Raw genomic sequence first — 19,571 nt, forward strand, 5'->3', positions numbered from 1 at the left:
AGATGGGAGTTGATAAGATGTTATTTATTTCTGCCACTTTTTTGATTCCCTGCTGTTTCCTGAACTGTTTTGTAGGAAAGTGTCTGAAAATCTGAAAAAAAAAAAAAAAATACATGGTTTCTCTGCCTATTCTAGCTTACTGATGTTATTGCTGGTAAAAAAAAAGGTGATATTAGCGCTGCTGACATTTTTTTTTCTAGGTGAAATCTGCAACTTTCCAATAATGTAGATGCATGAGCTCAACATCCTTGTTCAGTCACAACCAGCATTGATAAAAGGAAATGATGAGCTCAGAGGCTTGTGTTTCCAGTGGGTCGAACAGTTTGGAACCAGTTCAGACTCTTTCAGTGACTGATTCCTTAGATTAATTTGCTTTGATTACATCCTTTCCATGTTTTTTCATTGCAGCCGTACAGTCCCTCTTTGTTTGCTCCACTTCTCTGGAGCTCTGATTAATTTATGTCTTCTTGCCCCCCGTATGTCCAGAGCCTGTGGAACAAGTTCTTCCAGGATAAAGAGCTGAAGGGGATGATCAAACAAGATGTACTGAGAACGTGGGTATCACTATCGTATTGTATACATAATAACCTAGAAGCCATCTGCTGTCAGCATTAAATATCCACTGTGTCTTACTTCCCAGGTTCCCAGAGATTCGTTACTTTCAGGACGAGGATGTCAGGACCAAGCTGACGGACATCCTCTTCTGTTACGCCAGAGAAAATGAACAGTTACTGTATAAGCAGGTACTGTTGACATATAGTCCAACTTTACTACGCCTAAAGCTGAAAGTCAGGACTTTTTATTTTTCTTAAGGTCCCTGAAAGCATTCTCTTTTGTCTCTGGGCGTGTTTTGTGACAGGCCCATTGTGTTAGTAGTTGTATATGTGTGTTTGTGTGAGGGACATTTTCTGTGGCTCAGACAAAAGAACAAAAAGCCTTTGTAACCTAATCATTATCAGTGTCTGTAACAGGTGCCAGGAAAAGAATAGATGGCGAGTGCAGCATCTTTTTTGCAAACTCAAAGTGACACATGGCTGTACAGTGGCTAACAGTATCTAAATTAAACCTGTCATCACGGATTAGAAAGCTCGTGCATCACCATTAAAGAAAGTCTGACCACAGAGGAGCTGTGGATTTTCTTTCCAGTGCTCTCTAACATGTGGAACCTGCTACACCTTTATGACTTCTTCTCTGTCTGCAGGGGATGCATGAGTTGCTGGCTCCCATAGTGTTTGTCTTACACTGTGACCATCAAGCCTTCCAGCATGCCAGTGAGACAGCCAGTCCCAGGTCAGTTCACCTCTGTCCAAAAATGTAAACCTTGATCTGAATTATGCCTTCAGACCTGCTCTCACTCAACCCTATTGTGCCATTCTGCAAAGGTAAAATGTATTTGGTTTTATTTTTTGGGAGGAATTCACTAAATGGTTTTGTCTTTTTTTTTTTTTACAGTGATGAGATGAAGTGTCTGTTGAACCCACTGTACCTTGAACATGATGCCTAGTGAGTACATTTAGAAGTGGATGATTCTAGTAGTAATAACATTTTCATTTGGATTGTGGAAACTAAACAATTTTATTACAGTGTAAAATAACTGACATTAAGAATAGGCCATTACTAATGAATAAAAACTTATATCTGGATATATACCATGTAATATCCAGATAACAATTCATAGTATACCAGGTTCCTACGCAAGTATGGAGAAGTATGGAATTTGATTTAATAAAGTTTCAGTTTCAAGTATGGAAAATGGAAACAAATGTTTAAAAATAAATTCATGTTTCCAAGACTGTTACCACTGTTATATTTTCTAAAACATAAAATTATGAATATCTAAAAACAGAAATGGATTGATCTGTTTTCTTAAGGCACTTGCTAGCACAGTTAACATATCAGTGTGAGAGCACATACAGTACACTACGCGTCCCAGAAAACATTTGGGCAGATCGACAAGTTGAATGCCCAGCCTTCTGCGCTGATCCTCCTCCAACCCATTTTCAGGCCTGCCCAGGTGTCATCAAGTTTCACTGCTGCTTTGATGGACAGGAGATGGCCACACACTGTTCATGAGCGAGCTATTCACCATGCCTTGAATGATCGTTGGCAGAGCTCATAATAGACAAATGTAAATTCTCTGACAACTGCATCATAATCCCAAATATAAAGACTGTTTGGAATTTTTTTACCAAGACATCTGGAAATTAGGGTCTGGAAAAAGTATGGAATTTTGAAATTGCAAATGTATAGGAACACTGTTATACACTTAGCACAAACAATCTTTATGAGACAGAAGTAGACCTTCAACCATAATATGCAGATTCTTTTAAAAAATTGCCATTTTTCTCTGTTTGGGCCTCTTGGTCACATGTAAATAGATTTCTAAAAATGCTTTCCAGTGTGGAGATTCTTAAAAATTGTAGTTTGAGATTAGAAAATGATGGCATCACACCGTGATTTGTGCAAGCCTATTTGTTTTTTTGTGTAATGAACATACACCTGAACTGTTAAATACAGGTCATACAGATGTACTAGTCAGTTTGTAACCTCCAGTAGACTGTCAGGACGAACACATTTGGAGAATGAACATATGTTAAAATTTATATAATATTTGATATTTGGTATTTGATAAAACAAAGATTATGTGGATGGATTTAAAAATAAAACTGATATGGAAAATAGACAGAAAAATATCTATATTAGTGTCAAAAGGGCGTATTGAGTATAAGGGCCTTGTTTTGGCCGGTCAGTGAAAGACGTGATATTGTATAATATGAAATGATTTCGACTGTCACATCTTGAGTATTGTTGTACTGCGCAGCCCCAAATGGAAATGATTTTTTATTTGTCTGCAGTGCCATGTTCTCCCAGCTGATGGACACAGCAGAGCCCTGGTTCTCCAGCTTTGAGAGGGAAATACGCAGGGTCAGTTCAAGCTCATTATTATAAAAAAAAACTGCTTTTGTATGAGACTGTAATTTCATCAATTGTCCTTTGAAACACAGTATCAGCTGATTGGAATTTCACCATAGCAGTATAGACGGGGTTAAACTGTGCTTGGCAAAATGTTACAGGTGTCATTCCTATCTTGAAATCAAAAGATTCAGTGTAAAACCCTTCCACATCTTGATTTCTCCTTTTGAAAAAAGAATTTATTTTTCTGTAAATGTTTTTCATCTGAAAGCAGATTCTGCTAATTGCTGTCATATAATGATATGCTAATGACATAATCATACACCTCTCCAGGGTAAGGAAGAAATGTTGACCAGCATCCCATTTGCCCGGCCCCAGGACTCAGGGCCATCTGTTGCCATAGTGACCAAAGTCAACCGCATCCAGGACCAGCTGGTGAAGAAGCATGATGTGGAATTGCACATGCATCTTAACCGCCTGGAAATCGCTCCACAAATCTATGGCATGTCAGTATCTACCCTGTCAGTCTGTCCAGTTCTAATCTTAACACTCTATACTGTGGAAATCCATTTACTCCTTGTTGTGTGGCCCTCAGACGGTGGGTCCGCCTGCTGTTTGGTCGTGAGTTTCCCCTTCAGGACCTGCTGGTGGTGTGGGATGCCTTGTTTGCTGATAGTATCACTCTTGACCTGGTGGACTACATCTTTGTGGCCATGCTGCTCTACATTCGAGATGCTCGTACGCTTCATTTACTACTGAAGGCTGATATTGTCATTTCTTATCTTTGTAGTGTGTAATTTCAGAATGCATGTAACTGGAAGAACGTGATTTAGTCAACCACGTTTAATCAAATGGAGTCATATTTCTTTAAATAGAACACTGTGGGTTGTTACTGTCATTAATATGAGCTGGATGGAGATTTAAGCTGTAATGTTGGCTAACATCCCTTCTGCTCAAGTTTCTTTTTAGTGATATACTTAATGCCTGCTGGAGTAAAGCAGATGCCAGCAAGCGAATTCCACATAAATGCAGCAACATAATCAATTTATACTTTCAGCCACATTATACCACTTAGTTTAGAAAGAAAAGTGAAGTTCTAAGATGCAAATATTGAACACAGATGAGGGAAATATTGTTACACTTACGGGATCATCAACAAGTGAAACTCATTTGGAGTGATACTGAGTCAAATCCAAAACATAGTGAACAAAAGCCATAAGAAAGGCAGTACTATAAAGTAGGAACATTAACATACTATATTAATGTAACATACAATAATAAATAAATTTGCCATCACTATAATAATACTGCATTTGTTCATCTTTCTTTTTCAGTCATTGCAAGTAACTTCCAGACCTGTCTGGGCCTGCTCATGCACTACCCTCCAATAGGAGACATCAACTCTCTGCTGCAAAAGTCTCTTTTCCTCAGAGATCCCAAAGTAAGAATACATCACATGCATCGGGAAGGTTTGACACATATTAGAGGTTAACATTTAACTCACCCCATGTAGAGAAATATGGTCTCTGTATTTTACCCATCCTAGTACACGCAGAAACAAACATTATAAAGCAGCCATTATAGATTAAAAAAATACAAGTGTTACAACTTTAATTTTGCCTGTCCTACATTTTTTTTTGGCCTACAATGGCCCTACGGTCTTGTCATAAGACGGAAAGTTGTTACACTTTGGTTTGATTTTGGTTACATAGTCACATAGTAGTCGTATTAAAGTTTCATTTCCTGTGAAGTTGTGGTGGTTTTAGGACTTTTGGTATGACTAGTCACAAGTTACAATGCAGACAAGTAAAAAGCAGCAAAAGAAAAATTTCCAGGAGCTTGTATTCTACCTAAATGTCTCTACTTGTAGTGCTTACAAAAAAGTAGTTAACCTTGGAAGTGGAAGTGGAGTGATCTTGTTCTTAGTACAGACAAGATAAGATTTGCAGAAGTGAAATTTACTTATACGCACAAAACACTCAACTGTATTCCTCAATAAGCAAGACGTAAACATCTTGCCGCTTGAAATACATTGATTCAGAAGTGACTGAAACTGATAGACAGTTCCCATTATATGATTATCAGTGCTAAAGAATTCATTTTTCCAATGCATTTAAATATACCTAGAACATGAGTAATCTATTAATCTTAATATTAAACACATGCATCCCAGCTAAGCATTTCAATCAAGATGTCTCACAGTGTAAATTGTAAAAACTGTTATTACAACCATGGGTTTCAGTGTTAGTGTTTCTTCCCAGAGGCACTCTTAAACCTGAAGGAGCCTGAAACTGGGAAAAAATTAGGGATGAGCATTTTAATGAACCCTTCCCCCCAAAGGGGAGGCAAGGGGTATTGTTTTTGATTCGGATTGTGTGTTAACACTCTAGCAGCAAACCTACTGGTTGAATTCATAGCAAATTTGGTCAAAGTTCAGATTTTTTATGAATTTTTAAAATCTTTTTTTTTCTCCATTTACTTATAATAGGCATAATTTTAAATGTCTGTAGCAGCAAAAATATTGGCTGAATTCATACCAAATTGGGTTTATAGATTGCCAGTGACCCAGAATAGATTTCATTCATTTTTTATCATACATTTTGGGAACAGTAGGTCAAAGTTCATTTTTTTTTATAGTTTTTAAAATTCTTCGCATTTTCTTATAATGGGCAAAATTCATGCGAGGGGCGGGGTTTGTTGTGCCGAGCACCACTTGTTACTTTCTGAAGTTGCATAATGGACCCGATTTAAGTAGATCAGTCATAATATCTTTGTTAACACATGCCCTTTCTGCTCTGCTCAAATCAAGACTAAATGCAGAGATAGTCAAGCTAATGTTGTTTCATGCCACTCAGGAAAAGTGAAACTATAATATCAAGGTTAGAGGAGCTGCCAAGTTACTTCCACGTAAAGCTATGAAGTAGAACAGTAGAGTCACATCTGATACAGTCATGTACATACATATTTAACCCCTCTACCTGTCTTAGAACACCTGTCATGAGCTCGATTTCGTACATCTTATAATCAAGAGGAGGTGCAGAAGTCTTGTTTTTTTTCCAAGACTGCCTTGAGTTATAATATGATAAAAGGTAATTATGGAATTTTTTGCCCAGAAAACCCAGACAATCCTACATAGTTCACATTCATCATTTTACCTTCATTCTGTATTTGTGGCAGCACTGCTTCTTCTCTGACCTGAGCTAACACCTCCCTGTCCCTGAGCAAACAAATCTTATGCTCCCTGTAAGTCTCACTGACCCATGCACTAAAAGCACAGCTCACCACACTCCTGTCCACTACTTTCCTTGGATGGCAGCTCAGCGAAGTGCAATCGAAAATGACAGTGTTACCCGCAGGTGATCAGCCATGTCACACCACGTCCGCATCACCGTTACACCCAGAGGGGGGTGTGTGGGGGGCGTCATAAAGAGGCTTGTTGTTCATAATGACTGACTCAGAAACATCCAGGCATACACACAGAGGCACGAACACACACACTTAAAGCTGACATGTTTACACTGTTTTTTGTCTTTTGTGCCACTGAGCATCTGCAGGGTGTAGTGATTTTTCTTTTTTTTCTTCTTTAAGAATAATCCTCGACCTGTCAACTACCAATTCCAGCAGAACCTAGACTACTACAAAACCAGGGGAGCTGACCTGATGAATAAGACACGGTAAAATACACACGATATACACTATTTTTACCCCCCCCCCCCAAAAAAAAGGGGAGGCAAGGGGTATTGTTTTCGGTTCGGTTTGTTTCTTTGTTTGTTAACACGCTAGAAGCAAAACTATTGGATGAATTCATACCAAATTGGGTTTATAGATTAAAAAATTCATGTGAAGGAATGCTTCGAGGACCAAAAAAGAGTTTGTTCGAGGTGCTCTTTGGAAAAAGGGATTCATAAAGTAGATACCAAACCGGGAGAAAAACTCCAAGGCACTCTCTTTAAACATTAAAATGCCTTTATTACCACGGCATGGTCATATCTCGACCTAAAAAACACTTCTACGTGTTTCAGCTTCAAGCCTTCGTGGGAAGGTTTATAGATTGCCGGTGACTCAGAATAGATTTCATTACATTTTGGGAACACTAGGTCAAAGTTAATTTTTTTAAAATTTTCTTAACTTTTTTTTTTTCCCCATTTACTCATAATAGGCAAAATTTCACGTTTGTAGCAGCAAAACTATTGGTTGAATTCATACCAACGTGGGTTTATAGATTGCCAGTGACCCAGAATAGATGTCATTACATTTTGGGAAAAGTAAGTCAAAGTTCCCATTTTTTATGAATTTTTAAAATCTTTTTTTTTCTCCTGTTTACTTATAATGGCTGAAATTTCACAAGTCTATAAAAACATCAGTTGGATCGATGCCAAAATAAGCTACAATACGTGCGAGGGGCGGGGTTTGTTGTGCCTAGAACCACTTGTTCTTTTAGTTTTTCTTTAAAAACAGAGATTGTCTGACATTTGCTTCATGAAATCACTGATCTGGTCACAGCTAGTCCAGAAGATCCATTTACAAAAGTTTATTGTGAAAAAGGTTAACAAGGTGTGTGTGACTCTACACATGTAGAAGACTCATTTATCAACAATAAAGTCCAAAGAAGGAAGAATACTATTATTATCAAAGATCCAAATGACAGTTTTTGTGTAAGTACTGAAATCATTTTAAAAGTTATCCAATGTATTGCCTTAAATTCATCTTCTACCACATATTAAAAGTCTTACAACTAGTTTGCGCATATTGATAAAACAGTGGAAAAACTACACTTAAGTAACACAACTCAGGAGGACAGAGTTATTATTGTTGAATAAAGCATGACAATAATAAAAAAAACAAACTACAATGCACAAGGCATCTCGAGACAAATGGATCACTTATTGTTTTTTTTATATATATATATATATATATATATATATATATATATATATATATATATATATATATATATATATATATATATATTATTCAAGAAGATGGCATCATCCATGGTAAAGAAGACATCCATCCCAGGTGTTTCCAGTAAAAAATGGCTCTTTCATTCACTGCTGTAAAGGAGGAGGCATCAAATGTGAACATTCCTCCATTTTGCAAAAATGCAGGAATACAGATACCCCAATTACCATTTCTCTTAAATATGTTTTTTAATTATAGTATTTGTCATTTTCTGATCAAGAGATAGCAATTATCAGGGATATATACAATAATACCATTCAAGATGGATGGATGGATGGATGGAGAGATGGAGAGATAGAGAGATACTTTATTAATCCATAGGGAAATTCAAGTATTCAGCAGCTTTGCATACAGGACAAGAAGACAAAAAACAGACAGACCAAAACAGGTGGGTTAATAACCAGGTTGACATTAAGGTCAGTATATACTCGAAAAAACTTGAAGAACTTACTCTAACAAAACTTCCTGTACAATACTGACAATAAAAACTTTTGATTGTATTTACACATTTCAGGGCAAAATGATTTAAAGTGATTTAAGTGATCTTCGGTGGTTTGGAAGGTAAGTGTAGGTCAATGGCACATTCTTAATTTATTTAGCAGCTCAAACCTGATTCAGTCCCATTTCAACCCTGATTTTTGGTTGACCTGCTGAGCACATTTTGCTTGATTGATCCTTTTTATACAACCTGTTGATCAGAGCTGAAAGCTGATTCACTCAAACCACCACTGAACAGTGTGTCTATGAGCTGAACTTACAAATTCATTTTAGTTACAGTCAAGTAAAAGGTAATCTTAAATGACTTTATTTTGTTTGCAGATTGCAGGTTATTACGTTTTGCTTCTCATCAAGATATGACCAACTGAAAAGTCAAATACCAAACTGTTCTGAAAATGTATGAAATTGACGTTAAATAAATATGTAGCTGTCATCACTGATATATAAATGTTGTGAAGCACTAAAAGAAAACAAATCATAATCTTGACATGACATGATATGACATGCTCTGTGCTGTCATAACCTATATATAGTCATACTTCAGTGAACTCTAGATTAGCTACAGTAATGCCACAAAACGCATGATGCAAAACTCTGTGAAATTCACTTAGATTTCTTTTAATTCAATGTGTGTGAGAGGCAGAGAGCTGTAGGAAAGAGGGAGAAAAGCAAAATCACAGTATCCCACACAGAAAAAGCTGCAGTAACGTTGATTGTATTGGAGATTTTGCCCGGCCCCACACAGAATCAATAAAGCAACAAAACCGTATAAAATATTAACCCATAAAGACCCAAACAACCACTGACGACCAAAATCATCTACCAGTATAAAATGTTTAATAACTTCTGATCCACTAATCTTATCAATGCATGTAAATAATTGGTGTAAAATGCAGTTTATCATCTTTTCATGGTCATCAGATATGACCCATTTGGACGTTCAGAGGCTCCATAGTTACCATGGAAACACCGTCATCTTCTACAACATTGATTCACCAGTAAAACCAATGGAGTTGGATCAATGACAATAGATGGAGACACTTGTTTTATGTTCAGTTAATGATAAATTTTGTTGGAAAAAGTCACATTTTCTTCATATTTCTCCATTTCTGATTTTATGGCAATTAACTTTAATATGAGCTTTTATGAACATCTACATCACCAGTAAATCAAACATGGGAAAATACCTGATTTTTATTGTAGAAGCACTAAGTACAGAGGATAATATTATAATAAATGGTGATATATCACTTAAGAATGGTTAAATAGAGAGAAAAACTCATTTTGGATCTGCTGCAGAGGTCACACTGGGTCTTTATGGGTTTAATATGAAAAAAGTGGTGTAGGTATAATTACAACCATGTGGGTAAAAACTACATCAAGAAAAACAGGGGACAGTGCTCTGATACAGGGCTTCATTGGACCTTCTGGAAGTATTAAACAGCCTCTACAGAGAGGATGGAACATAGTCTGAGATGCAATACATTTAGCATTCAACTGTGGACAAATGTACTTCTTTTGTAAACAAATTACTCACTGTACAGTCACGGAAAAAAATATTAGACCATCAAAAGTCATCAAAAACAACGGTTATGCAATCAAGTACTAACTCCTGTCTGTATCATTTGACTAAAACAGACAAAAAAGAAAACATGAAATGTCTAAAAGTACTGTTTTTGGTGGGACAATGCCATAGCTACTGATGTAAGAACTTCAGTGATTTTAGTTATTATCAAGAAAACATGGAAAATGGCTAGATATCAGCTCTGAAATTAAACTCTTATGAGATATTTTTGTTATTATCATTATATTTGTCCAAACAAATGTACCTTTAGTTGTACCAGGCATTAAAATGAACAAGAAATTAAAGAAAACAAAGGTGGTCCAATAAATTTTTTCCGCCACTGTATTTATATTCTCCCCTGTCTTTCTAGGTCTGGTTCCACCTCTAAAGCAGCCCCTCTTAATATCAACAAGGTCTCCAGCAGCCTGCTCAACTTCGGCAGGAAACTCATCTCCCCGGCCATTTCAGGAGGATCTGGAGGCATCTCGCCAATCAACACTGAGGTACACTCCTCTTCCTCATCTTCCTCATCCACTTCCCCCGCCTCGGCCCCCGTGCCTGCCATGCCCCATCCGCTGGCCGAACCTCCGTCAGGGCACGCCCCGCCGCAGAGCCACAGCCACGCCCAGACCCAGCACTACCGCCTGCTCAAGTCTGAGAGTATGCCAGTCCACCTCAGCAAAGGTGAGCAGCAGTACATTAACACAGAGGAAACACGAAGGAGTACGTCAGGACAGATGTTTGTTCATTTCACTGCGACTAATGGATGCCTTTTGGCTGGCAGTGGTGTAACTGGATAACATGACGCATGCACCGATTAACACTTGTATGGACGATCTCAGGTGTGGGTGGGTGTGGCCTCATCAGCTTTGACTCTCCTGTCTGTTAGATATAGGTTCAGGTGGAGTGTCTCAGGTCTCTCCCCCAGCCCAGACTCATACTGACACACAAGGTAACTGCTACCATGGCAACCACTTGTGTGACAAACTTCCCTTTCATTTGTGCTTGTGTTGCTCCCATCGCTTGTCTTAAGTATTGTGAGTGTAACGCATTGTTTGGCCATCTGTTATTCTGCCGTATATTGAAGAAATTTCTTGATACACAGAGGCATAGCAGCAGACATCATCATCAAATTGTGAGGCCATAATTGCGGGGGCAGTGAATATTCACACCATGGATTTTTGCTGTTTTATAGATGTTATGTACAATGGTACTTCACACAGATGCTGCATTTGAAATACGCAGCTTCTTATATTTTAGACTGTTGTAATGTCATTTTTGGAGCACATATATTCATTATTTATATTAATGTATAAAAGCAGCCATGTACAGTTATATAGTCAAATGAGGATACACTGAGATGTGAAACTTAATCGAGAAGAATCATGAAGCCTTTGTAGACTCATATCTCTTGTCACTATTCACAATCCCACTTGGTGTTTAAAGTGACAGTAAACACAGAAACATGTTTTTGATCTGGCTATAACTCAACACATATACAAAATGATTTACATTTTGTAGGTGACAATGCCTCAGTGTGTCATTTCTTGCTTTAAAATCATCTTAACCGCTTAAACTCGTTCTGTCTGTGTTGCCATGGTATTGCTATGCGACAGTTTTAGCACTAATACACATACTATACAGTCACATAACCAGAACATCAGCTAAAAGTTCAACAAAACCAATTTTTGGAAAACAACCTAACTAAAAGAAAAGAAAAAAAAAGAACAAGCACTTAAAGGAGTGATATTTTGCTTTTTTAAAAAATGGAATTATGCATTTTAAAACATTTCCCTGTGGTCTACATAAACTGTAAATGCTATGCTTGGGTCTGAATTCTTCATCAATTCAACTCCACAGGTCCATCTTCAACCCTGTTTTTGAGTAATGACACCAGAAAGTTGGTTTTGAGCGCTGGCCCTTTAAATGCCACTTCCAGGTTGTTGACCGTGCTGCTCTGTCTTGTTGAGCCACTTGAGTTTGTTGATACAACCAACAATTGAACATTTTAGGTAATTGGCTTGAAGTGTAGACATATTTTCCGTATGGACTACAACAGCTGCTGCTGACAAACAATTCTGTCGTACTCGGAGAAATGTTTGTCGGAAGTCTTGACCTTATATGTGGAAATGTTGTGATGTAACTAGTTATAAAATGTAATTAATTAAAACAGGTTGTAGAAATCCACTTGATTTTTGCCAAAATAAATATAAAGATAGCTTTGCAGCACCTGGAGGGTTCAAATTCTAACTTTTGGAACTATTAGAATCCAAATACACAAATAAATGTACCAAGGACTAATAAAAGTAGGTTTAGCAAAATAAGACCCCTTTAAATGGGCAAATATTGAAAACAAGATAACAGTCTGAGACCAGCATGAATAATGAACAGTTTTGTTAAATGAAAGACTAATGTGATACTTTTTGCACAGCTAAGCTAGCACTAAGATCTAATAGTACAAGTATTATTCCTCCAGCACTAAAACTCACTGAATGACTCAAAGATGTGCAACAATAAAGGTTGCATTATGACATCAGGATTACAAATTTTTTCTAACCTTTGCTGTTTTCGGATCATAACTTGGTTTTATATGAATGAAGCTTCTGCTATTGGCCAGTCCATTGTTTTGTGCTATGTTGAAATGATTCAGACTGGAGACAAATGGCCCACAGTTTAACAGGTTAAGCCAGTGTTTTTCACCCTTGGGGTCGGGACCCCACATGGGGTTGCCTGGAATTCAAATGGGGTCGCCTGAAACTTCTAGTAATTGAGAAAAATGAAAATAAAATTGATAATGAAAAATATATGATGAGTTGACAGAGACAATCCCAATCCATAAAAGACATGACAAACTGTGAAGCTGAAACTGAAGCACTGTGGTACTGTTTATCTTTCAAATGTTCATTGTGGTCGGTTTCAGATGCTGCAGCTCTTTCATAATTCATAGTTTGAGTTCTTGTTTGTTCAGTATTAATTGTCAGCCTTGTAAATTCAAGCTGGACTGACTGTACATATCCTGACCAAGGAAAATCAAATTCTCACTTTGTGCAGTAATCTACACCTGGCTTTTCTGCCCCCGTCCATAATAATATACATTATATAGACTAAATGTCATCTAAAATTAACGTTTAGTTGTAGCATAGTATAGCAAACTATTACATGATCAAAAACAAATCAGTTTTTAGCAAAAAAAAGTCTCCATTTTGAATGTCTGGGGTCGCCAGAAATTTGTGATGTTAAAATGGGGTCAGGGGTGAAAAAGGTTGGGAACCACTGGGTTAAGCATTCCCACAGTGATCTGATCTTAAGTAGAGTCGACGATTTGGGATCATTCTGTCATGAAATTTCCATGAAAAATAGGTGTTTATGCCCTCTAAATGAGGTGGGTGCAGTCCCCTTGTCTCCTAGTGGAACCAAAGCCTGTATATGACAATTATAAATCACTGGATTTGACTCGCAAAAATCCTGTAGTTGTACGTCTTTAACCGCTGCCTCGATCAGTGAGTGTGTTTGGTGTTTTAACAAGCTGGTCCAGTTCCAAACTGACAAAGTCACACAGTAATACAAGCTGAAAGGACAATTGAGGCAGACTCAGACTTACTATGTGGACTGGAGAGCAGCTCAGGGTGTCTGTTCAATGTCGGAAAGAACTGTATGACACTGAGGTAAAGCAGCGGAAAAACCACAACTAACCTGGTCAGGCCCTCATAGGGTTCTGTATCGGTGTTTTATCATTTTTCGTCCCTGATCGGCTCTTATCACACATCCACTTTTGGACATTCAGACCTTTTATTCTGTTTGCAACTTGCACCACTTTTTATAATCATGCAGTGGGTGCATTTAGTCAGATCAGTGCTAAATATACACTTTAAATTACACTGAATATGGATTAGTATCTACATGCTGTTATACTAAAGTTAAACCAGCAGAGGGAGATCACAGCTAACCACATCAGCACCAATTAAACTTATGCTGTAGCACGTGATGTCAGCATTGTTTTGAGCATGTGCTTGTGAGCTTGTTTGTGATTTGTTTTTATTCCACAGTGGCCAGAACTTGTTGCATGTCATGTGCCTGCACGTTTTTCAGTTGATTGCCCTTCACAAGTAAATGCAGTGTCCTTGTTTGCTGTGCATCTTGAAATTTTTTGGATTATTACAGACCTAACTTTTAATTTTTAATTAGTAAATAAATGGTGAATGATGTAAACTGTTAAATTAGATTTACATTTAAATGATGCATTAATGTTAATGCATTAATGGATGTTATTCACAGGACAACAGGTCTGATTGATTCAACACACACAGCTCCCACTGCTAATTAAAGACAGACACTTATATTAATGGAACAAACTTGGAAACAAATCTGAAAGCAGTAGACAAAAAACCAGTATAGAGTCACGTTATTGAAAGTGACAACAATTTTAAGTATTTTGCTATTCCATTTCAGAGTTCTCTCAATTCATCACTAAAAATGAAGTAAGGACATTTTAATTTGTGAATGTAATTATCTTTTTGACGTATGCTTCATTAATGCATCATCTAAATGCAAATGTACGCAATCAGCTTGTAAATGTTTTTCATATTTGTCAATTTAGCGATTGTTATTTTATATCTTTTCTATAATTTAGTATTAGAATTTAACCTTAAAATATCACTTTTTTTTTTTTTTTAATACTTAAACATTTGTAGGGTTATGCACTTTCTGAACCCTTTTTAAATACAAATATTTCTTTGTGAATTGTGTCTTTCTCAGGCCAAAGCTCACAGACAGTTAGCTCCTCCCCCAGCATAGAAAGCCTCACTGGGGGGCGTGCTCTGTCCACAGCATCCCCACCCCTCCCGCCATCCCGAGGGAGTGATGTCAGCACATCATCTCCGCCCCTCTCTGCTACCAAGAAGGAGTCTTTCTTCAACATCACTCGCTCACGTTCTCACAGTAAAACCATGGGCAAGAAAGAGACGGTGAGTGGATTGCTGTGCTGTTTCCTCCACAGGCGTCTGTCTCATCGTCTCTCGCTGTGTCATAAGCTTTAATCTCTCTTCTATGGCTTTTGTTCACCCTCTGTTACTAATATTGCCTCTGTTCCTCTTTGGATTTGTTATCACCCTCTGACCTTTATGTGTGTGTGTGTGTGTGTATGTTTTCTATAGGAAGAGGACCTGGAAGCCCAGGTATCTTTCCTACAGGGTCAAATCAATGACCTGGAGGCAATGAGCAAATACTGCGCCAAGATGATGAACACCCACATCTGTGAGTCTGACTTCATAGCAGAAAGACACACCAGCAACCAGATATAGACACAAACTCTGGTCACGTCATCATGATCACAAATAGACACTGGTTCACATGCTGATGCTGTTGAATGCAATGGTCTGAATAATGTCAAAACATGGGAATCCAGCATTTTACTGAAATCTCACGTAATAAATATAATCCTCATGTTTCCCAGTATTAGGAATCAATCAGTCAGATTTTATGTATGTAGCACCACTTCATACCAAAAGTTATCTCATGACACTTTACATTTAGAGCTGGTCTAGACCAGACTCTGTAGCTAATTCTCAGACACCAACAGGATCCTCCAGGAGCAAACACCTAGTGACAGTGGAAGGAAAAACTACCTTTAACAGGCAGAAACCGTGAGTAGACCCTGACTCCTGGAGGATGGTCATCTGCCTTGACCAGTTGGGGTTAAAGGAAGAGAAAGAGGGAGAGGGATGGGGGGGGGACACACATGGATGCACGGCAAACTGAACTATAATTGTTAAAAACTAAAACTGCTGTTGCTAGTATAATTACCAATAACTACAACAAATTTCCAATATCCAACTGCTAACACTACTACTCAAAATACAAACACTATCAGTAGATATACTGCTACTGCAGCTGTTAATACCAATAATAGAAACCTCTCCCACCCATGTAACTATATAATAAACACTATCACAACTATATGGATAAATGAGTGATGAAGATGGAGGGAGGGAAGGAGGGAGGGACAGACTGACGGGCAGACGTGTTGTACCCTCAGCCAATGTCAATGGAGTGTATGGGGTTGTGGGTGTGACACTCTAAAACATATTGACTCTAACTTAGTGTGTTGGACATCTGTCTCAGAGACTTGCGGGAAAACCCACACAAAGTTCCAGAAGCCTCTGGGCCTGCCTCTCAGCTGCAGCAGACAGGAGGGAAGCCTGTACTTCAGCAGTATTTAGGATCTTCATATAAATACATGAAAATATGACATGGGTGTATTTGTTAATGGTTTAGGATGTAACTAATGTGAAAATTAAGTTTTATGTCCATTTCATGGCTTTTTCTGTCATTGAGTGGAATGGAAGGGTGAGATTGGAACAGACTGTTACCAAAAAACATGTGAGAATCGTTGCAGTTTTAAGGCACACTTGGAAAAATATATACAAACACCATACCAGCATCAGGTTCCAAATTCATCCAAGTATTAATTCATCTGATTTTTTCATTATTATAAGAGGAATTACTTAATTTGCAGGTGCAGGCATTCTTCATACCACTTTTTATGTCTTCATAGGTAAGATCCAAGAAGTGATACTCCAAGAAAACTTGGAAAAAGAGGATGAAGTCTTGGTGTCACTGGCTGGACTCAAACAAGTGAGTGTCATGTTTGAGGATGTCCATTCATGTCTGTGATGTGAATTTCACTTCCAGTGTTGGAGGATGAAATGTCATAAGTTATGACTTGTCCTTTTGCCTGTTAAAATGTCCTTAGTAATGTAACTTAATAGATTACATCCTCAGGAACAGTACAGAAAGCTGGACACGGCAGACTCGGGTTTCTTACAGTAGTGATCATCGATTTAATCCAAATATGAGAGGCAGTGCACATTGAAACAAGAAAACCAATCAAACACAAAGCTGCCAAAATGAATGGAGACAGATGTAGAGACAGCCATCCTATCCTTTAGGGAGCTGTGTTCAGGTTTATACCAGTGAATTTGGTGACCTGTGTTGTCTGAAAACACAGCATATAGAGGCAGAATAAATGTTGTATATTACATTCAAGCTTTTAACTGGACAGTACATGTATATTAGAATTATATTAATATTAGGGCTGTCAAACGATTAACATTTTTAATCACAATAATCACAGGGTTGCTGTGGATTAATTTCGAATGATCATGATTAAATCATTCCTTTTTAATCCTACTGTATAATGGATGTTTCGACCCCGCCCCTTGTCCCTGTGTGTGATCGATGTTGCAGCACAGGAGGGCGTACGGGTACAGTGCCGCTGTTGCACCACTGGAGGGCGCTATTGCACAATGACACCACGGGTAGAATGACGCTCGTCTATATAAATTGCGTTTCATTTTGCATCAGTTAACAGACTCAAGAAAGAAGGGAATATATATGCACTTAACATGTTTGTCATGAGCTGGGCGATGGGTTAGCCGAAGTGCTAGCAGAATCCCCGACTAACGTACGCTTTGTGTTAATGCGGTATTTTAAACTGGAAGTGCTTGTCGGTCGTCTGTCTTGGTTTTTTTGTCCTCATATTTCCATCCAGAGGGCCAATGTGCTGTTCAGTGTCTTCCATCTTTATGGGATGTTCTCCCTGTCACTACCGGGTCTACTGCCCTTTTGTTCATGCGTGACGGTAAATCTACTTGGACAAAGTGCCCCAAATGTTTTGCCAGAGACATTCAGAGTCATTCTGTGCTGCAGATGGGTTAATTGTGTTAAATTTTTTACTCAGATTAATCGTGATGATGGATTAATCCGTGTAAAGTCATTAATTTTGACAGCCCTAATTTTATAATTTATTGTGATTTAGTCATATTTTTTTTCACCCTAACTAAGCTTACGAGTAGATTTATTTAGCCGTGTGATGGTACATGTAACTAGTTCAGTTCAGTTTATTTCAAATATGCAACAAAACAAACAAAATAATCCTACTTTAGTGTCTAAAAATAAAACAGATTTCTAGAAAACATGAAAACTTATTCATATATATATATATATATATATATATATATATATATATAAACAAAATATGACTTTATTTGCATATTTGCAAAGGAGTGGGATGACCATCTACACGTGTGCATCTTTGTGTGTTTTGTCACATCAGATCAAAGACATCCTGAAGGGGGCGCTGCGCTTCAACCAAAGCCAACTGGAGGCTGAGGAGAACGAGGAGATCACCATCGCTGACGATCACTACACCTCCATGGCAGCCGCAGCGGAAACTGCTCTGAGCACCAACAATCACCACGGCGACCACCAGCAGGGCAACAGCCAACGTAGCCGAGAGTCTGACTTTGACGGCAGCATGAGCACGGACGAGAAAGAGGAAGAGGAGCAAGCGATGACCCCGCCCGAGCAACAGGTTAATAAGAATCGATCAGTCCATTTGCAGGCTGTGGGAGTGAAAGCCCTGCACTGTCAGAGTAACAACTGTGATTCATTTAATCCAGCCAGAGTTTAATACTGACTTCCGATGGGATTAGTTTTCAGGGTTATTCTGTAACTGTTTGACCTTTGTAATCACTGTATTTAAATCTGATCATTTCCTTGTGACCAAATTGTATCCTCTTTCCAAAAAATGATCCGATGTTTGTACCCAGTGTGAATTTTTTTATTTATTTATTTATTTTTGGAGGATTAGACCACGTGATGATAAAGCTGTTCTGCTTGGTGTGAATCAAAACCAGTATGGTGCTGCACAGTGTGACTACTGCATAATCATTACACTTACTCACAGGCTCCCAGAAGTGTGAGCGCTGTTGGTTCTGACAGCACTGAGCTTCAGGGCTAGACACACAGCACCAAGTTCATGTACACATTCATATCAGGGCTCCAGGTTTTAAAAGTCTGAAAAGACAATGGCATCTCAAATGTCTGAAAAATACTAATATTTGCTAAGTAGGGTTATTTTCTCACTTATTCTTCACCTATTTTGGTTAGTATTATGGTATCATATAGTTTTTGTCTTTAAACAAAGGCTCTGTTTAATATACTGGCTGCGAAATACTGGTTATTTCACAGTCGGTCAAAATAACACTGTGTCTTATAATCATCATGTGCTATGTCAGTTGATAGTTTACATTATAGCTGTGTTAGCTTAGTTCTGTTTTCAGATGTAAAAACAGCCACAGTAAAACCACAAATCACCTCTGTTTTCTATACGGTTTGTGCTGTCAGTAGCTGCACTAAAGATCTGGATTGAACAAATAAGGTCAGAACTGTCACAGTTTAGTCTGAAATGTGGATCAGCAAACAGTGACAATATAACATCACAAATAATAACATCACATAATAACTTTATACCTTCATTAACCTCAGAATCAAACTCACCCATGTAGAAGGTGGTTCATCTACTATTTAAGGCTACGGTCAGACTGCAGGCAAATGTGGCCCAAGTCCGATTTTTTTTTTTTTTTTTTTTTGCCCATATGTGACCTGTATCTGATCTGTTAAAGATAGTTTCAACAGCACAAATCAGATTTTTTCAAATCCAACCCAGGCCACTTTCATATGTGGTCCTAAATTTGATACGCATCTGATATTTTGCAACACGACTCCAGTCTGAACGGCCAGGTCGCATTTATCCCACCTTTACATCATTGAAATGCGACAAACACCACAATTC

General features: G+C 38.0%; 1 protein-coding gene across 3 annotated transcripts in view; it reads left to right on the forward strand.

Moving 5' to 3' along the window:
• tbc1d5 (TBC1 domain family, member 5) overlaps positions 1 to 19,571 on the forward strand; it is a 36,149-nt gene that overhangs the window by 12,255 nt on the left and 4,323 nt on the right. For 2 of the 3 annotated variants that reach the window (XM_030146679.1, XM_030146678.1), the window contains 15 exons: positions 487 to 554; positions 641 to 743; positions 1,202 to 1,290; positions 1,453 to 1,503; positions 2,856 to 2,925; positions 3,247 to 3,419; positions 3,509 to 3,651; positions 4,248 to 4,354; positions 6,502 to 6,587; positions 10,308 to 10,621; positions 10,827 to 10,889; positions 14,693 to 14,901; positions 15,091 to 15,190; positions 16,491 to 16,570; positions 18,051 to 18,308. In XM_030146679.1, coding sequence (XP_030002539.1) covers positions 487 to 554; positions 641 to 743; positions 1,202 to 1,290; positions 1,453 to 1,503; positions 2,856 to 2,925; positions 3,247 to 3,419; positions 3,509 to 3,651; positions 4,248 to 4,354; positions 6,502 to 6,587; positions 10,308 to 10,621; positions 10,827 to 10,889; positions 14,693 to 14,901; positions 15,091 to 15,190; positions 16,491 to 16,570; positions 18,051 to 18,308 — 1,914 coding nt within the window. The remainder of the gene's footprint in view (positions 1 to 486; positions 555 to 640; positions 744 to 1,201; positions 1,291 to 1,452; positions 1,504 to 2,855; positions 2,926 to 3,246; positions 3,420 to 3,508; positions 3,652 to 4,247; positions 4,355 to 6,501; positions 6,588 to 10,307; positions 10,622 to 10,826; positions 10,890 to 14,692; positions 14,902 to 15,090; positions 15,191 to 16,490; positions 16,571 to 18,050; positions 18,309 to 19,571) is intronic. The other variant, XM_030146680.1, reaches the window with a different exon arrangement.

The sequence above is a fragment of the Sphaeramia orbicularis genome, chromosome 11 (genome assembly GCF_902148855.1).
Source record: "Sphaeramia orbicularis chromosome 11, fSphaOr1.1, whole genome shotgun sequence".
NCBI classification, from domain to species: domain Eukaryota; kingdom Metazoa; phylum Chordata; class Actinopteri; order Kurtiformes; family Apogonidae; genus Sphaeramia; species Sphaeramia orbicularis.